The 22,081-nt window shown below is 44.5% G+C and overlaps 2 protein-coding genes across 7 annotated transcripts in view; both read left to right on the top strand.

Moving 5' to 3' along the window:
- The window catches only part of HECW2 (HECT, C2 and WW domain containing E3 ubiquitin protein ligase 2), a 199,516-nt gene that overhangs the window by 140,173 nt on the left and 37,262 nt on the right, over positions 1 to 22,081 (top strand). For all 6 annotated transcript variants that reach the window (XM_083405479.1, XM_083405480.1, XM_083405481.1 and 3 more), the window contains 5 exons: positions 2,297 to 2,431; positions 10,078 to 10,180; positions 15,432 to 15,528; positions 19,679 to 19,762; positions 21,646 to 21,755. In XM_083405479.1, coding sequence (XP_083261605.1) covers positions 2,297 to 2,431; positions 10,078 to 10,180; positions 15,432 to 15,528; positions 19,679 to 19,762; positions 21,646 to 21,755 — 529 coding nt within the window. The remainder of the gene's footprint in view (positions 1 to 2,296; positions 2,432 to 10,077; positions 10,181 to 15,431; positions 15,529 to 19,678; positions 19,763 to 21,645; positions 21,756 to 22,081) is intronic.
- The window catches only part of STK17B (serine/threonine kinase 17b), a 115,500-nt gene continuing 97,381 nt past the window's right edge, over positions 3,963 to 22,081 (top strand). Inside the window, exon 1 of the mRNA XM_083412546.1 lies at positions 3,963 to 3,974. The gene's annotated coding sequence lies outside the window, so the exon portion shown is untranslated. The remainder of the gene's footprint in view (positions 3,975 to 22,081) is intronic.

Below are 22,081 nucleotides of genomic sequence, written 5' to 3'. Positions count from 1 at the left end.
TACTTGAGAGGTTCTGGCTGGGGGGGGGGGGAAGCCCTGCCCTTGACTTAATTTCTTAATCCTCATTTCCTGCTGTATCTGAGCTTTAAGTTCCTGCAACACATTGAGCTTTCCCTCCCCACCACTGTTTGTTGTTTCTCCAAATGTAGATCATTATAAGCTGTTTAGGGACAGGAACCTGTTTATATTTTGCCTCTGGGACTCTGCAGAATCTTGTACACTGACAGTGCTGTATGTATGGGTGGATAAAGAAATGCCAGATAACAGCTACTAGAATTGTGGCACCTTAATAACTAACAGGTTAATTACGGTGTGAGCTTTCTTGGGCCAAATGTTTCTGTTTCCTTCAGGGTAGATGCCAGGTATTGTCTCTGAATCATTAAGGGTAAAGTTTCAGGTTCTTGGAACGCGAGTGGCACTGTGGGTTAAACCACAGAGCCTAGGACTTGCCGATCAGAAGGTCGGCGGTTCGAATCCCCGCGACGGGGTGAGCTCCCGTTGCTCGGTCCCAGCTCCTGCCAACCTAGCCGTTCGAGAGCACGTCAAAGTGCAAGTAGATAAATAGGTACCGCTCTGGCGGGAAGGTAAACGGCGTTTCCGTGCACTGCTCTGGTTCGCCAGAAGCGGCTTAGTCATGCTGGCCACATGACCCGGAAGGTGTACGCCGGCTCCCTCGACCAATAAAGCGAGATGAGTGCCGCAACCCCAGAGTCAGTCATGACTGGACCTAATGGTCAGGGGTCCCTTTACCTTTACCTTTATCAGGTTCTTAAAATGGTTTCTTCTTAGCTGCATAGCGCAAGCCTAGCAAGGCCGCGATCCGAAGCATGCTTAACCTCAAAGTAAAGTTCCTCTAGGGTCAAAACGTGACATACTCCCAAGTAAAGAGGTTTATGACTGGCTGCTTTCCTGGCAAAGGATCAGGTCCTGCCAAGCCTACAGTTTTTCTGGTTTAGGCAACTGGTTCATGCAGCTGCTGCTTCTAAAGCTGTTAGGGGTTGTGCTGTATTTTGAAATCTGCTTTTGCCTCTCCAGCTACTAAGAATTTTGTCTGGTTGTTGTTTTTTTCGCTGCCCTACCTAGAATAGCCCTCCTCAGATTGCAGCTGGCATGCTTCAGCCTGCAATCACATTGTGCCATGGTCCTTAATCAGATGTTTCACATGTGTACTCACCCATTTGTGGTTGTAATTATACAGTAAGCAGTTGGTTGAGGTTGGTTTTTTTATCCTTTTTTTTTTTTGAAGTTGGTTTTTATTTATTTCTTTAAAAAGTAGATAACTTTGTGTCCTTCCTCCCAGATCTTAGGTGAAACAGAGACCTACCTTTGAAGATCTGACCAGCTATTTTGAATGAATATGTGAAATTCAGCCCTCCTTGCACACCACCCCAGTTTCATTCCCTCCCAACAACAGAGCCTTCCCTGTCATGTTGGGATCTGGGAGAAATGAAATTTGGTTTGCATTTAAAGGTGAACCTACTTAATGAGCACTTTCCGAGGCAACGCAAGAACCTCAAACACAGTATTAAAATTCACACTTCTCTGAAATTTGCAGTGGAGTTCTCTGAGCAAGTAATGGAGACAAAGATGCATATACTTACATAAGAATGTATATATTGGTGAAAATGACATTAAAAACACATTGCATTAGGAAAAAGTGTCAAGTAAAAAACGTGTATACTAGGGGGAAATGCATACAAACGTGCATATTATGAGAAATTTCACACTGAAATGCAAGTGAATTTTCACGAGGACTTTTATAAGCAATGCAGACTGATGTGGAGAGCTGAAATGAGGGCTGGGAAGATGAGAATGTGAAATTGCCCATCAAATATGACTTTTTCTCCTACTTCCTACATTCTTGGTACCCCTGAGTTCTCATCCTCAACCCACTCAGCTCCTGATTGTGAACGAACCATCATTCTCTGTGATTAGTTGCTCAAGTCCTCTCCTCTTATGCAATCTCATTGTTCGTTTCACTGGACTTCTGTGAATTGCTGTGCACACGAGAATCAGAACAGTTTTTGGAGCACCAATAGCCTGTGTAGTGCTGGCAATCCCGTGTTAGAACGCACCCACCCACTCACCCCCAAAGAGTTCCCTGTTGCGTGACAAAGTTAAAGATCTTAACGGCCATTAGAACATAAGACTTCCTGCGCCTGTAACCACCCAATGCTTTGCTGCTCACAAGTGCAGCTTAACATAGGAAGGCGTGCAGACAGAAATACCCACAGTGAGGTTTTGGCAAGTAATGAAATGCTTTCCTCCCGCTCGTCTCCTCTTGCTCCTTTACCAGGCTTTTTTTGTCGACCACAATTCCCGCACCACGACGTTCATCGACCCACGGCTTCCTTTGCAGAGCAGCAGGCCGACGAGTGCATTGGTCCACCGGCAACATTTGACGAGGCAACGCAGCCACAGTGCTGGTGAGGTAAGCTAGCACTTAGCCCGTGTGTGTGAGAGAGAGAGGGCACAGGATCCTCGGTTCTTCACAGTCCCATTTCTACATTCATGACAGATAACATTCATGGTTATGTCAGTCTTCTGATTCCTTCCTCGGAATGTAATTGCATCGGTGACCTGGATCAGCCTTCCCCAAACAGGTGCTCTCCACATTTTGCTGAACGTTAGTTCAGCACAGCCTGCATGTCCAGCGGTCAGGGATCATGGAAGCTGTATTCCCTATGGAGGACACCAGCTTGGGGAAGTCTGGCTTTTCAAATAAACCATTCAGAGAACAACTAATGGCCGAGTGGGGATTTGAACCCAGGCCCTGGCCATGCAAGTCCCAACATTCTGGCCAATACAGTGGTGCCCCGCAAGACGAATGCCTCGCAAGACGGAAAACCCGCTAGACGAAAGGGTTTTCCGTTTTGGAGGTGCTTCGCAGGACGAATTTCCCTATGGGCTTGCTTCGCAAGACGAAAATGTCTTGCGATTCCTGGGTTTTTCCCCCGCTCCCCACCCCCTTTTTCTAAGGCACTAAGCCGCTAATAGCCTTTTAGCAGCTAATCCGCTAATCCCTTAAGCCTTTAATAGCCGCTAATAGCCGCTAAACCGCTAATAGAGCTAATCTGCTAATGGGCTTGCTTCGCAAGACGAAAAAACCGCAAGACGAAGAGACTCACGGAACGGATTCTTTTCGTCTTGCGAGGCACCACTGTATTTTCCCATCAGATGTCAAGGAAATAAACAACTGTCAAGGAAATAAACAATCTAACTTTTAGAAGACATCTGAAGGCAGCCCTATTTATGGAAGTTTTTAACGTTTGATGTTTTATCGTGTTTTTAATATTGTGTTTGGAGCAGCCCAGAGTGGCTGGGGAAACCCAGCCAGATGGGCGGGGCATAAATAATAAATTATTATTATTATTATTATTCACTGGCAGAGACAATACATTATATATTTTATTGGATATGGTTAAAAAAGAAAAGTTAGTGCCACACATGTCTAATCCAACCCACATCAGCTTTATCATGGAGGCACAGGTTACAACAGCCAAGGTGACATTTTTCCACCTTTGCCGCATCAAGCAGTTGGTCCCTTACCTTTCCCGCCCCGACCTGGCCATAGTGATCCTTGCGATGGTCACCTCCAGGCTTGACAACCGCTCTATGCGGTTGTTAGCTGCCCTGAGCCCGGTCTTGGCTGGGAAGGGCAGGGTATTATTATTATTATTATTATTATTATTATTATTATTATTATCAATGACAAAGCAGCCTTGGGAATGCTTTAGCTGGTTTACAATAGATGCATGGGAGTTATTTCAGTTATTGAGCTTTGAAAAACTTGTTCTTATTTATTAAATTTATATACCGCACTATACCCGCAGGCCTCAGGGCGGTTCACAGGATAAAAACACAAAATATATAATCGAAATAAATACAAAAACTACCCAGTTATCTTTTCATGGCCAAGCAATGTCACAAAGTAATGTACAAAGAGTAAACATAGTAGAACCACAGGCAGAGAATTAGACACTGGATGGTTATAGACAGATAGATACCTGCAGGATTCTGAAATGGATCAACAAAATCCTCTTAAGGAAAAGCATAGTTAAAATATAAGTCCTTATTGAAGGTTAGGACTGAAGGGACCAAATTGCTATAAACTGGAAGGGAGTTCCACAACTGCGGAGCCACCACTGAGAAGGCCCTGCCTTGTGTGCTTGCTCACCTATCTAACAGATACCGGTGTTTGCCATCCTTAAAGTACTCCGGTCTCAAATTTAGGGCCTTAACAAGCTGATAATATCTTTGCAGTGTTCAAAACTCCCTTTGTTCTAGGTGCCTTTTGTAACAGGGAATTTCATTAGCACGAGCAGTTTCTGACCTCTGGGAGCAATACTGCGCCTAAGATTCCAGATTAAAATTGCAGGGTGGAAGGAAAGGAGGACCTTTTCCTGCCTCTCCACCTCCAGCTACTCTCTGAGGGCTGGAGAAGAGACCCTCTTAAGAATTTTGAGGAGGCGGACAGGGGAAGGACTAGACCATGTGAAAAACGAGTGTAATATTTTAGCTGCAGTTCATTCATTTTCAGCTTTGTATTCTTGTTATAAAAAGTGTGCCTGGACCATTCCGTTGTTGCGCCCATAACCTAGGTTTAAGGTGCCACTTAGTTCATAGCTTTCATATCTCAGTTTCTAACACTGTATCTTTGACCTGTAGCTCACTAGGCTCCAAGCTGCATTTGAGTTCCAAGTTTTGGTGGGTTCTGGGCTCCAGAACTGGGCTGCTATCTTCCTACTGATCTCAACACAGCCAGTCATCGATTGCAAAGCAGTGCACTCCTCTAAACAAGTTCATCACAGAAAGCAAAGTATGCAAATATTGCAGTTAGCTATCTTATCACTTGTGGACCAAGGTGACAGGAGTTCTCAGTTCCACTGGAATCTATAGCAGCGTGTCAGATTATAGCCTGAATCAGCTGGATTCAGGTTGTGCCAGCTTGACGGAAGTACCCTGACCTTTGCAATAACAATTTTTATCTTTTGCAAAATGTCCCTGCCATTTCCCCTTTATACCACTGGAGGGCCTTTGAATACAGATATTTGTTCACAGAACAACAGCAACCGGAGCACCCTGTTTTTCACATCATGGCTTTTTGATATGGTTATCTGTTTCAAGCAGTGGCGTAGCGTGGGGGGTGCAGGGGGGGCCGGCCGCACCGGGCGCAACATCTGGGGGTTAGGGTTAAGGGGCGCAAATCCACGGGTTAGGGGGCGCAAATTACTTGCCTTGCCCCGGGTGCTGACAACCCACGCTACGCCACTGGTTTCAAGTCAAGCCAAAGGATGCACTGAATGTCAAAAGTGGGGGGCAGGCGCTGGAAGCAGAACATGTACCATACTGACAAAGAAATTGGACCCGAGCCCATTCTTGGAATCCTTCTCTAATGATTTCTAATAAAAACAAGTGTGTTTATAAGCATACAGGTATTGATTTTTAAATCTCTTTGGGCCCCTGCTGTGTGTTAACTCTGCCTGCTGCACATTGGTCTGTGCACAGTCATTCTCCTGGCCCTCCCTTTAATTTATTAAAAGTCACCGTGCGAAGGAGTGGGTTGCAAAAACCGAAAACAACTGCTGATATAGAGCGGTGTGCATATTGAAATGAAGCATATAGTATAAAGCAAATAGTAACCTGTTAGTAACTTACAAATATTTGCAAGGTTACCATTTTTAAACTGAAAGGTCATCACTCTTCTTGTTTCTCCTTCTTATAAAGACCTTTTCTGAGCTTGGTCCACTATTCTTGGGGTCAAAGTTTGAAGGGGCGGGGAAGTAACTCAAGGAGATGGAGCAAATAATACTGGTATTCCCACTTCCTGACACACTTCAAAAGGAGTTGTTTCCCCCCACTTTTCTCCTGTACTGAGAAATGTACAAATCTAGTTTTGGGAGACTCTGTGTTTTTGCTTCTCTGTGGCTCTTTGGCATCTTAAAGAAGCAAGTTGGGTTTGATCTATTTTAATGACACAAAGTTGTGGGTGAAGATTTGCAAATATGTATGTTTCTCACGCTGAGAGGAAAGGGTATGCGGTGAGCCTGCAGAGCAGGGAGCGATGAACTACAAAAACCCCCAAAGTTCATGTAACAAAGACCTATGGGAGCCAAGAAATTGCAGAAGTAAAGGTTGCTTTTACAAAGCAGAATGCACTCAGCTGTAACTGTGAAGGGAAGCGACAGTCATTTATGGTGCTTTTTGTGCTTCCTCTATGGGACCCAAGTATAAAGCCATAAAGAATATTAAACTTCACCAAGGCCTGCAATGTCAGCTGAGCTTGTTTGTTGTGGTGCGTATCAAAAGCAGGGTTACTTGCAATCAATTATGATTTGTTCAAACATTGGGGGAAAATCTTCAAGCTCACACTAGTTCTCAGTGGAAACAGAACTCCTCCAGGCTGTTAAATGTTACACAAAGTAAAATAAAAGCTTATTTTAAACTCTCAGCCCAGACTGAGCTTTTTATGGTTGGTAAGTAGAGTAATGGTGTAATAATAATAATAATAATAATAATAATAATAATAATAATAATAATTTTATTGCTGATACCCTGCCCATCTGGCTGGGTTTCCCCAGTCACTCTGGGTGGCTTCCAGCTATATGTGTGTGTGTGTGTGTGTGTGTGTGTGTATATATATATATATGTGTATATATGTGTATATATATGTATATATATAATGTCAGACGTTAAAAACTTTCCTGAACAGGGCTGCCTTCAGGTGTATTCTAAAAGTTGTGTAATTCTTTATCTCCCTAACATCTGATGGGAGGGCATTCCACTACCGAGAAGGCCCTCTGCATGGTTCCCTGCAACCTCACTTCTCGCAGTGAGGGAACCGCCAAAAGGCCCTCGGAGCTGGGCCTCAGTGTCTGGGCTGAATGATGGAGGTGGAGACGCTCCTTCAGGTATACTGAACCGAGGCCATTTAGGTTTTTAAAGGTCAGCACCAACATTTTGAATTGTGCTCAGAAACGTACTGAGAGCCAATGTAGCTCTTTCAAGACCTGTGTTATGTGGTCTCCACGGCTGCTCCCAGTCACCAGTCTAGCTGCCGCACTTTGGATTAGTTGTAGTTTCTGAGTCACCTTCAAAGGTAACCCCATGTAGAGTGCATTGTGGCCCTTTAATACTTGCAAAAGCTCTTAAACAGATACTGGGTCATAGAATCATAGAGTTGGAAGAGACCACAAGGGCCATCGAGTCCAACCCCCTGCCAAGCAGGAAACACCATCAGAGCACTCCTGACATATGGTTGTCAAGCCTCTGCTTAAAGACCTCCAAAGAAGGAGACTCCACCACACTCCTTGGCAGCAAATTCCACTGTCAAACAGCTCTTACTGTCAGGAAGTTCTTCCTCATGTTTAGGTGGAATCTTCTTTCTTGTAGTTTGGATCCATTGCTCCGTGTCCGCTTCTCTGGAGCAGCAGAAAGCAACCTTTCTTCCTCCTCTATGTGACATCCTTTTATATATTTGAACATGGCTATCATATCACCCCTTAATCTCCTCTTCTCCAAGCTAAACATGCCCAGCTCCCTTAGCCGTTCCTCATAAGGCATCGTTTCCAAGCCTTTGACCATTTTGGTTGCCCTCCTCTGGACACGTTCCAGTTTGTCAGTGTCCTTCTTGAACTGTGGTGCCCAGAACTGGACACAGTACTCCAGGTGAGGTCTGACCAGAGCAGAATAGAGTGGCACTATTACTTCCCTTGATCTAGATGCTATACTCCTAACAGGTGCCAGCTGAGACATCAGACTGGATTCAGCTTGCAAGGCCCGCTAGCCGAAACCCTTGCAAGGACTTTAGCTAACATCAGTGCTTTCCCACATCTTCCCCTGCATGCCTGCACCTCCTCTCCTCACGTCACCCCAAAAATTGGCTCAGTGGAGCGGTCAGAAGAACCCCGAGAACAGCATGCATTTGGAGAAGGGGATTGTTCTGTGTGGCAAGCGGAAATGTTTGTACTGATAGACTGGTTGCCATAGTGCTACACTGAATTTCTCCCGTTGATGTATTTGAGACTGATACCAATGTGAAAAGAAAACAGAAAAGCGAGTTGAAATTGTATTAAAGCTTGTTAGATGATAATTTTCACCTTGTCTGAGTCATTTGTGAAGGCACTTACATTTCATTTGTCCCCCGTTCACTAGTTTCTAATTGATACATACAGGTGAAACTCAAAAAATTAGAATATTGTGGAAAAGTTCATTTATTTCAGTAATTCAACTTAAAAGGTGAAACTAGTATATGAGATAGACTCATGACATGCAAAGCGAGATATGTCAAGCCTTTATTTGTTATCATTGTGATGTTTATGGCATACAGCTGATGAAAACCCCAAATTAACAATCTCAGAAAATTAGAATATTAAATGAAATCAGCAAAACGAGGACTGCAAATAGAGCAATATTGGACCTCTGAGAAGTAGAAGCATGCACATGTACTCAGTAGTTGGTTTGGGCCCCTTTTGCATCAATTACTGCCTCAATGCGGCGTGGCATGGATGCTATCAGCCTGTGGCACTGCTGAGGTGGTATAGAAGACCAGGAAGCTTCAATATCAGCCTTCAGCTCTTTTGCATTGCTCGGTCTCATGTCTCTCATCTTTCTCTTGGCAATGCCCCATACATTCTCTATGGGGTTCAGGTCAGGCGGGTTTGCTGGCCAATCAAGCACAGTAATCCCATGGGCATTGAACCAGGTTTTGGTACTTTTGGCAGTGTGGGCAGGTGCCAAAGTCCTACTGGAAAGTGAAATCAGCATCCCCATAAAGCTCGTCTGTGGAAGGAAGCATGAAGTGCTCCAAAATCTCCAAAATCTCCTGGTAGACAGCTACGTTGACCCTGGAATTAATGAAGCACAGTGGACCAACACCAGCTGATGACATGGCTCCCCAAATCTCTTTTCTAATGAGAGCAGCTTTTGCATCTCATTTGGAAACCAAGGACCCAGAGTCTGGAGGAAGAATGGGGAGGCACACAATGCCAGATGCTTAAAGTCCAATGTGAAGTTTCCACAGTCTGTGTTGATTTGGGGAGCCATGTCATCAGCTGGTGTTGGTCCACTGTGCCTCATTAAGTCCAGGGTCAATGCAGCCGTCTACCAAGAGATTTTGGAGCACTTCATGCTTCCTTCCAAAGACAAGCTTTATGGAGATGCTGATTTCATTTTCCAGCCGGACTTTGGCACCGGCCCACACTGCCAAAAGTACTAAAAGATTGTTAATTTGGGGTTTTCATCAGCTGTACGCCATAAACATCACAATTATAACAAATAAAGGCTTGATATGTCTCGCTTTGCATGTCATGAGTCTATCTCATTATTAGTTTCACCTTTTAAGTTGAATTACTGAAATAAATGAACTTTTCCACAATATTCTAATTTTTTGAGTTTCACCTGTAGACACAATATTTTTATAAAAAAGCACAATTGGGATTGCTTTGTTCTAGAAAGGATGTAATGTGAAGTTGGGGTAAGAGGAGTTTTTGAATAATTAAAAGACCCCCTGCTGGATGTTGTTTTGGACCTCAAACATGGTGGACCTCAAAAATGTCTGGCCAGGGCTACTGAAGAAACATCTTAGTAAAACAGAACTGTTTTACTTTATTTTAAAAATATTTTAAATGACAATGTAAAGTAAGGCGTTTCTTTCTGACCATACAAACATGGTCCTTTTGATAATCGTCTCGCATTGGCCCCAAAGCTACCACAACTGGGAACAATAATGTAGTTAATACGTGTATGTAATGAATGTGCACATTTGGGGTTATGTAATGAGCAGTCTTGAGACTCTGAGGGAAAGTTTAACTCTCTCCCACACTCTTACTCAGTCCTGACAGAAAACTCTCTGAAGCTGCTATTTGCGTTTTGAGGGGAAGCTCCCATCGGTGCCTATGGAGGCTCTTCTTGAAGTTCAAACAGCAGCTTCAGACAGGATTTTATTTGTAAAAAACGGGAAAGTATTAAACTTCCTTTCCTCACTTCTCACCAACCAAAAGCTGCTGTTTTCAAAACGATCAAATCAGTACCTAAGAATAATGACCTCCGTTTTTTTGTTTTGTGTCATTTTTCCAGGTAGGAGAGGATTCCCGCCATTCAGGACCTCCTGTTTTGCCGCGGCCATCAAGCACATTCAACACAGTGAGCAGGGCTCAATACCAGGATATGGTTCCTGTGGGTATGTGTGCCTTGTAGAGTCATGCTTTGTTTGCCTTTTGCATGGGAGGGCTGTGTCTTACGTTACCATCTTAAGGCATGAGGTTTCTCCCGCAATTTACTGCTGTTCTAAAAAACAAAACAAAATATTGGGCAGGATCCAGTGTTGCACGAGTGGACTTAAGTGAAATGTATACTGTGAGATACTAGGTGTGGCTCTGCTATATGCACACATCTTGCTTGGGGTAAACTCTTGGCGTTAAATGCTATGCTATAATGTTGTAACCCTGGAGGTGTTCCTCTACAACCGGAGCTGGTTATTTTGGTTTTCTGTGAGCATTTTTCTCGGTCTCGTGCCTTAGGGTTGCCAAGCACCCAGCATTTTGCAGGACTACCTGAGCCAAACGCCTTTTTGGAGGCCACTCTGTGACCTTTCAGACATGGATTAACTAGAGTCTGATGTTGACAGACGATAGGACGGGGTAGGAGGATAACGTTGGAAAAAGAACATCCAAATCGTTCTAGCTAATTAGCTCCTGGACTGGTAGCAACTTCCACCCACCAGAGCTCAATACAGGAACCCTGAGAGAAATGGGTGAGAGCTTAGTTAGACAGGGCTGAAAGTGGGGAGCTTGTTCTTTGAAAGTGAGCACTTGCTGTCGGTGAGATTGCAAAGCCTCTTCGCATTTTCAAAAAAGTTTATGTAACTAGGAACACATTGTACAAAAGGGACTTAAAAAAGTTATCTATAGCAAGGCATTGCCAGGGTTAAAAAGGTAAAGGGACCCCTGACCGTTAGGTCCAGTCGTGACTGACTCTGGGGTTGCGGCACTCATCTCGCTTTATTGGCTGAGGGAGCCAGCGTACAGCTTCCGGGTCATGTGGCCAGCATGACTAAGCTGCTTCTGGCGAACCAGAGCAGCGCACGGAAAGGCGGTTTACCTTCCCGCTGGAATGGTACCTATTTATCTACTTGCACTTTGACGTGCTTTCGAACGGCTAGGTTGGCAGGAGCAGGGACCAAGCAACGGGAGCTCACCTCGTCATGGGGATTCGAACTGCCAACCTTCTGATCGGCAAGTCCTAGGCTCTATGGTTTAACCCACAGTGCCACCCGAGTCCCCTAGGTTTAATGTGCCATTTAACTCCTAGCTTTCATATCTCTGTTTCCAACACTGTGTAGGTGTGTTTCACACACGCTCCTGGCACACCTCCCAGGCCTCCAGTTTGCTAGGAAAACTGAATTACTGTCTCGGTCCCAAAACCAGGACGGAAACCGGACTGAAATAGATCTAAAGCCGATGTTTCCTCCAGAAAACTACCAAGCTGTTCAGCAACCGCTCTCTCAATTACCTTACCCAGATATGGAAGATTTGAAACTGGGCGGTAATTGGATAGGTCTAAGGGATCTAATGAAGTTTTCTTTATGAGTGGACATACCACTGCTTCCTTCAGTTCCCCTGGGAATGTCCCCGTGTCAAGGGACAAATTGATAATTTCAACCAGGGGGGTCCGCGCAATATCTGGACACTCCCTAATCAGCCAAGACGGGCACGGATCAAGGAGGCAGGTGGTGGGCCTACTAACTTGGAGGAATCTATCCACATCAGCAGGGAGTATTCGGTTGAAATGGTCCAACACTGGACCTGAAGTCAGTGCATTCATTCATGAAAATGTACCTTTTGCAAATATGCTTTGTATAAAAAAGTATTTTTTGTGCACATATTCTGCACACTGAAACCGCTGTGCAGAATCCAGAAAAGTGTGTGATCTGCCTGGGAGTTGCATTCCCATCCCCAAATTAGTTTGGGAGTGTCAGATTGGGCCATTTTGCTGCAAAAAGAGACCGAGTGAATTCCTCTCCCATTCCTTCACCGTACATTTTGCCTTTGTTGAACATTATTTAACATTATTCATCAATATTAGGTTATCCATGGATATATAGCCACAGAAAAGTTCTGTGGCAGAAGTCTCTGTTTGTGTGGCGTTCCGTATGAACATTGTAGCCTTGCTGAGCTTTGGAAAAATATGAAAGCTGTTCAGAAATATCTGCTTGAGAAAAACACAAACATTGAAAATTGCAAATATAGGCAGTGAACATTTGCTCAATAAATATGCGAGTTAAGTGTGCCACAGTTTGATATTCTGCATCCGGCCACCTTAAGTGTGCAGCAGATTGTTATCAGAACAGAACAGCAAGAGCAGTTTCAACAGAAAAGCACTCTTTCAGGTTGATCATTTTTGTGTGCTGTCTTCTGCGTGAAATGCTCGATTATGAAAGTTGCAAGGTGCTCACCGGTTTAATAAGTGGCTCAGGTTTCTGCATAGCACTGTTGCTGTTTTAATATCAGCTTTGCCTTTTCAGTGGGTTGAGTTGTCTTGGAAACTGCTTGTGCGCCCGATTCTTACTTACACACGGCAAAACCCATTGGCTCCAGTTATGGTGATTCATGCCTTTCAAGAACAGAAGCTAATTCACTGAATGTAGCAGCTGTCACATTGTGGGGGAAGACACCCACGGCCAATTAACCTGATGGAGTGCCTGGGTGTTTGCTCAGCAGCACTGTTTCTTGACAGTCGCTGCTGATTTAAGCTTCTGCTGCTGCCCGTTCCCTCAGTGTTGCATATGGTAACGCTTTGAAAAAGCTCCTCTACTTCAAATGCAACTACAGAATGGATTCCAGGCCTTGTAGGCTCCGGTCCTAAACCTACTTATGTAAGGAGCAAGCCCAATTTAACTTAGTAGGGCTTACTTCCGAGCAAGGTGGACTTGATTGAAATCAAATCGATTTAAATCACTAGTCAGTAAGACTTGTTTTAAATCATTATTTTTACAGAAAGACTCGTTCTTGCTGGTATCATCTTAATATTTACAACCAGGGGAAGGTTTCGTTTTTGGAATAATAAATTTTCAGAGTAGTTTTTACAGTTACATCAAAAATTGATTTGGTTATACTATTAGAAATACATAGACAGATAATGATGAAATTGTTGTGAGTTTTAATAAGTAAACTCTCTATATTTGGACAACTTTTCTGCTGCACTTTATTGGAAGGAGAAAAATAATCATTTCTTTAATAACAATTTAAACTAATTATTTAACTAAAGCAATTACATTATAGCATATGTATCAATGTTTGTTAACTCATGTGGTTCAACAATTTTTTTTTTTAAAAAACCACCCTTAAGACTGGCACACATGAAAAACTTAAAATAAATCCTTATTTCCTGATGCATAGACTTTGGACTATAATATAACTTAAATAGAAAACTATCTTTAGAAAGATTTTATTTTATTTTAAAAATCCAATTAAAATCACAAAGTTCCGATTTAAATAAAAAAAAAAATCCGTTTGTTTTTTTTAAAAATCATTTATTTTTATCCACCCTGCTTTCGAGTAAGCATGCAAAGGATTGTGTTGCCTATCCGGTTGGAGCCTGAGTGATAACGTTCATTCTGTACTCTGAATTTAATTCTTCTTGTGTTTTAGGGTACTAGGTGTACAGATTCTAGTTTGCTTTTTTTTAACTTAAATTTTGTCTGCACCGGATGACTGCGGGTCAGCACACCCAAGCAGCTAGACATCGTTACTTATAAACTGTGGTTCTTGCCACAGGAAGCAGCACTGCCACAAATGTTTTTCTGTGTGGATAGCAACTTCGATGCTGCTGCAGCTATCCTGTTCAATAGTGCTTATGGCACAAGTTCCTCCACCCGTGTACCTCCATCACTTCAAATCTTCCAACAACTTTGAATCACCTTTATTCTGGTTCTCCCCATGCCTTACCCCATCTTTGGGAAGAAAAAAAAGAGAGTAAAATCATCAGTAGCGTAGTGGGAAATTCTGATGTGCAGAGTCTTGTGATAGTCATAGTCATGCCCCCGCATGACCATGCCTCTAAGCATCTGGGATAGCTCAGTTGTTAAAGCACGAGACTCTTAATTTCAGGGTCATGGGTTTGAGCCCCACGTTGGGAAAAGATTCCTGCATTCCCGGGGGTTGGACCAGATGACCCTCATGGTCAACGCTACAATTCTATGATTATTCAATAATCCTATGATTACAAAATCATCATCATCATAATTAGATTGCAATGGTTAATGCAAGTCTTCAATGTGCTGCCTTTTAGGGTGGCGCTGTGGGTTAAACCACAGAGCCTAGGGCTTGCCAATCAGAAGGTCGGCGGTTCGAATTCCCGCGACAGGGTGAGCTCCCGTTGCTCAGTCCCAACTCCTGCCAACCTAGCAGTTCGAAAGCACGTCAACGTGCAAGTAGATAAATAGGTACCGCTCCGGTGGGAAAGTAAATGGCATTTCCGTGTGCTGCTCTGGTTTGCCAGAAGTGGCTTAGTCATGCTGGCCACATGACCCGGAAGCTGTACGCCGGCTCCCTCGGCCAATAAAGCGGGATGAGCGCCGCAACCCCAGAGTCGGTCACGACTGGACCTAATAGTCAGCGGTCCCTTTACCTTTACTATTTTCTGCTCACATGCAGGGACAGATGATTTGGAGTGCTCCAATATTTTCTTTCAGTTGTGGCTTTTCTGTTTTATAGCATAGCTTGAGCACCATTCCCTTGAAACCAAAGCACCTTATGTTTTTAGTGTTTCTAGTGCTTAGCTTCAGAGCATACAGTGGCTAAAAAACTCCCCTTCCATGCTGATTGGGTGGTTCTGCCATGCTGGAAACAGGGGCCCGGCAGGTAATAGTAATGGCTGTTCAGTAGCCCCATGATCTTGGACCACCGCACCACTGATGATCATCATGTTAAGTGTTAGATTTAGCTAAGGGGCTAAGTGCCAAAAGATAGTTGTTGTCCCTTTGGAAAAGACACCTCCTTCTCCAAAGGCATCCATTTCTCAGGGAGATGGTAAAGGTATAGGGAACCCTGACCATTAGGGCCAGTCGCGGATGACTCTGGGGTGAGTAGGTGTATAGCTTCTGAGTCATGTGGCCAGCATGACTAAGCCACTTCTGGCGAACCAGAGCAGCGCACGGAAATGCCATTTACCTTCCCGCCGGAGCAGTACCTATTTATCTACTTGCACTCCGTGCTTTCAAACTGCTAGGTTGGCAGGAGCTGGGACAGAGCAATGGTAGCTCACCCCATCACAGGGATTCGAACCGCCAACCTTCTGATCGGCAAGCCCTAGGCTGTGTGGCAAGCCCTAGGCTCTGTGGTTTAACCACAGATGGTAGTGGAGCCTAACCCCCCCCCCAAGGTTTTAGTTAGCTGTATTTTCCAGTAAGATGCCCTTTCTTGAATTTTCAGCTTACAACGACAAGATTGTTGCTTTTCTGCGACAGCCCAATATCTTTGAAATTCTGCAGGAGCGGCAACCAGATCTTACCAGGAACCATTCACTCAGGTGAGCATAGTACTAACCTTTCTTTCCCAACATCGAAGCCGGCTGTTGGTTTAATTTTAAGTTGCAAGCAAAATACGGCAGCCTGTTTAATATATCTGCTTATTACCTGCCTTCAGCCTTAATGATAAAACTATGGCTTATTGTGTGTTGGAGTGGGAGGCTCTTGTGCCTTCCCCCCAGCTGAGCACAGCTGCAAGGAAGATTTCAATTTAGTGCAACGGTTTGGTATTGCATACAAACCCTCAACTGTGTTAATCTTATCTGCTCTGTTGAATGAGTCTGCTTCACAAAACAAGCTTTGAAGCTGGCTTGCTTCAGTCAGCTGTAGTTGAGACTGACCACAGTTTGTCCAGGTTCGGACAAAACACTTAAGTGCATGCACCCGAATTTCTTCCTTGAGGTTACACTGGAAGGGGAAGGGGAGCATTCAAGCCCCAGGCTCGCTCAGGCTTGGTTGCAACATAAGTAAGAGTTTGTTGTTGCCGCCACCTCAGATGACGGTGGACTCCCTGCACTCCCAATAATACTTCCCTCTGCCCACTGCCACCGCAGAAATTGGAGCAGCTTATTTGCAGCTACCTGCCCACTCTGGCACATCCTAGCACCATCATCCAAAATCAATATATACTACTACTACTACTACTAATAATAATAATAATAATTTCTTCCCCCACCATCAAAGAGAAAGCTTTTAGCTAGATTCACATTCTCAGAGATGCCAGAATATGGGGTGGCTTCCAATCGAGTGTTAAAAACAATACAATATTAAATATTAAAAACCTGGGCTGCCTTCAGATGTCTTTTAAAGAGAAGATAGCTGCTTATTTCCTTCACATCTGAAGGGAGGGCGTTCCACAGGGCGGGTGCCACTACCGAGAAGGCCCTCTATCTGGTTCCCTGTAACCTCACTTTCAATGAGGGAACCACCAGAAGGCCCTCGGCGCTGGATCTCAGTGTCCGGGGCTGAACGGTGGGGGTGGAGACGCTCCTTCAGGCATACTGGACCGAGGCCATTTAGGGCTTTAAAGGTCAGCACCAATGCTTTGAATTGTGCCCAGAAACATAGTGGGAGCCAATGTACATCTCTCAGGACTGGTGTTATGTGGTCCTGGCGGCCACTCCCAGTCACCAGTCTAGCTGCCGCATTCTGGATTAATTGCAGTTTCTGGGTATAAACTAATAAACTAAGGCCTCGTAGGAGCTGCATCTCATAATGTCAGATGGAAGACAGTAGCACCTCTACAACACTCCTCGCCCTGTCTGTCACTGGGTTGGGGGGGGAACACCACCGACCAAATTTGTCCCCTTGGGTAAGGATCTCAGATCTGTCTCCTACACTGCCTGGCCTACATTTCCATATCCTGACCGTGGAGGGAGGCACACCTGTCTCTGCGGGTCCCCAAAGTGGCAAGCCAAAGGGACAATCTCCTTGGATGTCATTTACAGTTGAACCTCGAAAGTCGAACGGAATCCGTTCCGGAAGTCTGTTTGACTGCCAAAACGTTTGGAAACCAAGGCATGGCTTCTGCAGCCAATCGAAAGCTGCGGAACCAACGTCGGACGCTCAGATTCCAAAGAACATTCGCAAACCGGAACACTCACTTCTGGGTTTGCGGTGTGCGGGAGCCAAAACGTTCGACTCACAAGGCGTTTGATATCCGAGGTACGGCTGTACTTCGGGGTCAACCCCACAGCGCATGACGGAGCCTGTTCTTACAGTGAGGCAGGCTCTAGATGACAACCATGCTGTAATTCCTCACTAAGCAAGCAATTCCACTCACTTCAGTCAGCCCCCAAACTCCCAGGCAGATATCTAACAGAAATAACAAGCAGATGCAGGCAGAAAACCACACACACACACTTGCTGGCTGGGGGAGCACACCAGGCAGGGGCCAGGACAGTGCCAGAAATCCTCTCTCTGCTTAGTTCTCCTGCAGGTCTGCTCCCAAAATTGCCACGAAAGGTATGAGAAGCTTTTGAGTTCTCCACAATGTTGCTCAAAGCAGTGGAGAATGGGAGGTAGGAAAAATAAAAACCGAAGAAATTATTCTGGATGTTGCAGCCATGAGTTGTTTCCAAGATGGAGATGGTTTGATGTAAAGTTTGGGACAGATCTGGGTTCAATTCAGGCATTAATTTCTCAGAGATGGGGAGCAGACATTGCTTCTTGACTCTGTGATATTGTGGGGAAGGTACAGGGGAGTACCATATGCCCAGAGAACCTGTCATTGTGCCATGGGTGTGGTTGAGTCCACCGAACACATTCTCTTGACTTGTCCTTCTTATGCAGAGCTTAGACAAAATTTTATAGACCCACTTCTATGTCAATTTAGCTTCCTACCCGGAGAAAACCAGGTTTTACACTTGCTGAATAATGTCACTAGAGCTATACCTTCCTTGGTGGCCAAATTTCTTTTTTTAGCTTTTAAGCGTCGCAAGACTATAATTGACTGTATTGATATGGGGCTATCTGTTTAGCCCATTTTAGTGCTGGCTAAGTTTTAAAAATCTTTTTCGATGTTTTAACTGTGTATTGACAAATGTTCCTTTTTCTGACTGACGGTCGAATAAAAGGTTGATGATGATGACATTGCTTCTTCACTTTAGGTGTGTGAACCAACAGCTGCCAGCAATTTTTAAATACTTTTTTTGGTGCTGTTATTTCCCCCCTGAATTATGTCCAGGGAGAGGATATGAATGCTTCTACTGCTCTCTCTGGCCAGCACTCTATGAGTGATGAATGGCGATGGAAAAAGAGTGAAACCAGCTGTAGCTGCATTGGGTCTCTTTCAGCACCATGAGACTTTTAAAAGTCTCTCAGGGTGACAAATAGTGACAGCACAGCCCTGAAAGGCGAGAAATGAACCAAAAGGAAATCCTGTCTGCGTGGTTCTGAAAGTAAGAGGTGCTTGCATGAAGAGGAATGGCTTGTTCTTCTACACGCACAACAGCAGCAGCAACCAAAAGGGATGAGAATGGCTGCTTTTTACAGAAACGATATACGAATTCTAAAAACACGTGACAGGAGAGAGAATTTCAGGTTTTTACCCTTTTTAAAAAATGCAAAGTGTGCTCATGCATGCAGAGAGGAACTTATTAAAAACCAAGCGCGGTTCTTGTAGCACCTTAAAATCGAACAAATTTACTACGGAAGAAGCTTTCCTGAACTACAGTTCCATTGATCGTCTGCATCTGAAGCCGTCTGATGAAGCAAAACTGTAGTCCATGAAAGCTTATGACATTGGAAATGGTTTAGTCTTTTAAGACGCCGCAGCACTGCTTGTTGGTTTTGTGCAAAAGACTTAACATGGCTGCTCCTCTGGAAGTTGCTGCTGTATAAGAGCTGGTGCATCATGCAAAACATGGGAGTAGAGTGAGGCCATTGTTCTACCTGTTTATTGTCTACACTGAGTGACAGCAGCTGTCCAGAGTTTCAGACAGAGGACCTCTCTCGGCCTTACCTGGAGGTGCCAGGAATTGAACCTGGCATACCTTCTGCATCCAAAGCAGCCGCTTTTTCCACTGAGCTGCGCCCATTCCCCTAAAAAGGTGTGTGTCAGTCAAAAAGTGGTTAAAAAAAACCCAAAAAAAACAAAACAGGCAGAAACTCACCAGACTGCCACTATCTCAAATTGACTGAGCTGGGTTTGCAGAACAATATGCCTTTCTCTCGCTCCTGGTAAGCTCTGTGCTCTTGAAAATTAACAGGATTCTCTTGACGTTTGTGCTGAGAGCAGAGCAGGTGCACACGCGTCCTTTCGGAATAGCAATAGCCTTCTCCGGCACTTGAGCTGCTGCTTGGAATTCAGAGCCACACTACTTGTGTCAAGTTGAAGGATTGATTTCCATTGGTTGGGTACCTGGGAGCAGCGCCTGAGCTTCTGAGAGATGAGGACAACAGCGAAACACAACACACCCTTCTTCCGAATGCATTCGTTTAGGGGCTTGGGTGGGCTGGGGGGCTGGGGCTGGTTGCGAGATTCCTCCCATCACGTTGACATGTTGAAGCAGGTCGGAAAATGGTTCCTGAAATGCAGAGGGATAATCTAGAGGTGCATTTGATATACCCAGTACTTTTTCTTGCTGTCCTGGCGTACGTCAGTGCCTTGTTTGCAAGAGATGCTTTAGAACGCTCTGCCTGCCTCAACAGGGAGAAGATCCAGTTTATTCGGACTGAAGGGACCCCGGGACTCGTGCGCCTGTCTAGTGATGCAGACCTTGTCATGTTACTAAGGTACATGTTGCTGTTCTACAACGAATATGGGTTTGTTCGATTTTTTTAATCACCTTGGAACATTTGTGCAAACTGCTCAGGTGACCGCAGCAAGCTCTCTCTCCCCTCAGTTCTTCGAAATGAAGCTGGGGGGAGATGCAGCCGAGGATTTAGATGACAGAATTATCCGTGTTAAGTTTCTAAATTGCAGCTTGCTTTCAGTCAAGGATATTTATTTATCTCGAGAAGCCTGTCAATCCAAATGGACTCCAATCAGTCGTAAAGAGCCACTCGATAGCATGGCTAATGTCGAATCTATGTAATTTTGGGGGTGGGCGGGAATTGTAGCCCAAATTTATGCACATATGTAGCCTGTGTTTGTCTCAACATACTTCCCCCCCCCCCCAAAAAAACACCAACCCTGGCTTTCTTCATGCCTCTTTGTTGATAAATTGGTTCTACCATCTCTTGCCTTCCAGAATGACTAGTGAAGGGCTTTGGATTAAAACATTTTCATTTTAATTGAAAACAGCTGCATTTGCACAATTGCGGTTATGCATCTAGATGGAAAGGCAGAAGCAGACAGTAGCTCATTCAGTAGAGCATGAGATTCTTAATCTCAGGTTTGTGGGTTCAAGCACGTTGGGCAAAAGGGATTTCTGCATTGTATAGGGTTGGACTACTCACTAAATGAGCCTCGTGCTCCTTTCCAACTCTACAGTTCTATGGAAAATGCTGGCAGTGCGAGAAGGGAGGAGCAAGAGCCAGGAAAGGGCTGGACATTGGCTTAGAAGAAAACCGAATATTTGCATAATTGTGGAAGCAAACAAGGGAAGGATAGCTACTACAATGTGTATGAAGAAGTGGTAGAATTTTGACTAGGAGGGACCAGAATTCAAGGTTGTATTTCTCACGGAAGAGGAACATATTTTAGGCCATAAGGCAGGGGTCAGCAAACCTTTTCAGCAGGGGGCCAGTCCACTGTTCCTCAGACCTTGTAGGGGGCCAGACTATATTTTGAGCAGAGGTGTGTGAACAAATTCCTATGCGCCACAAATAACCCAGAGATGCATTTTAAATAAAAGCACAAATTCTACTCATGTAAAAACATGCTGATTCCTGGACCGTCCGCGGGCCAGATTTAGAAGGCAATTGGGCTGGATCTGGCCCCCGGGCCTTAGTTTGCCTACCCATGCCAAAAGGTTTGTGGGAATTAGAGAGTGGAGCTCAGCTATTGTTTCAAAGATATGCTGTACGTTGGCCCTTGCATGAAGACTTCTTATCCCTGTCCTTCATTGATCTCCCATTCCTCTCTTAACCTACATGCAGAGGCTTAAATACAGATGTGGCATTCAGTGTGCCAACATTGGGCACACAGACATAGTAAAGCTTGCAAGCAGGCATGATCGTGCCCCCCCCAAAAAAAACGAAAGACTGATCTGCACATGGACCCTTTATCCCACAGCACTGTTTGTGTCTCATTCACAAAGTGCTTGCTTTGTCATTGACTGAGAGACGAAGGGCTACTCTCAGGAGATTCAGTGTAAAGATTCATGATGTTGGGACCACAACGTACCGTACTTTCCCGTGTATAAGACTATTTGTTTTTTTTTTTACTAAAAAAAATAATGTTTAAAAAGGGGGGTAGTCTTATACATGGGGGCAATCTCCCCCCCCCCCATTTTCTTAATTTTGAGTCCCCCAAAATAGGGCCGTCTTATACACGGAAAAATACGGTATGCATCTTTCTCGGAATCCTGTCCCAAATACATGAAAGAATGCCAGGTGATATTTTAGATCAGGCAAAACTAATTACAGTGAGCGTGATTGGAAGCAGGAATGGTAGGTTCGGAGGATGTGCTTGACCCTTTTCCTTGTTCTCTCCCCCCCAAATTTTATTTTAGTTTATTTGAAGAGGAAATAATGTCATATGTACCGCCGCATGCCTTACTTCATCCCAGTTATTGCCAATCTCCACGAGGCTCCCCAGTGTCCTCTCCTCAGAACTCTCCAGGTAAGCCCTGCTACATCTGCATCAATGGTAGAGAGTTAACCTGGTGTTCTCATCTGTTTTCATTGACTTCTTTGTGCAAACAAGCAGGAAGTGAAAACTTTGGCTGTTGCGGCTACACCGATATCGTATTCTTCGTTGTAGGCATCCAAACAGCCTTTCCCAAAGGCATTATCTTTGTAAGGCATGGCCAGTGGAGATATATTTAGCTTTATTGAATAGAGCCACTAATGTGATTCTTTTCTGTCACTGGTACTGGAAAGCCTAAAAATGAAAGGGGTGCCATTTCTTAATCTTGTCTTTTAGAAAGCACTACAAATATGGGTTCG

Source organism: Podarcis tiliguerta (assembly GCF_965153285.1).
Source record: "Podarcis tiliguerta genome assembly, chromosome: 1".
Lineage (NCBI taxonomy): Eukaryota > Metazoa > Chordata > Lepidosauria > Squamata > Lacertidae > Podarcis > Podarcis tiliguerta.
This window is presented reverse-complemented; position numbering and strand designations above follow the sequence as displayed.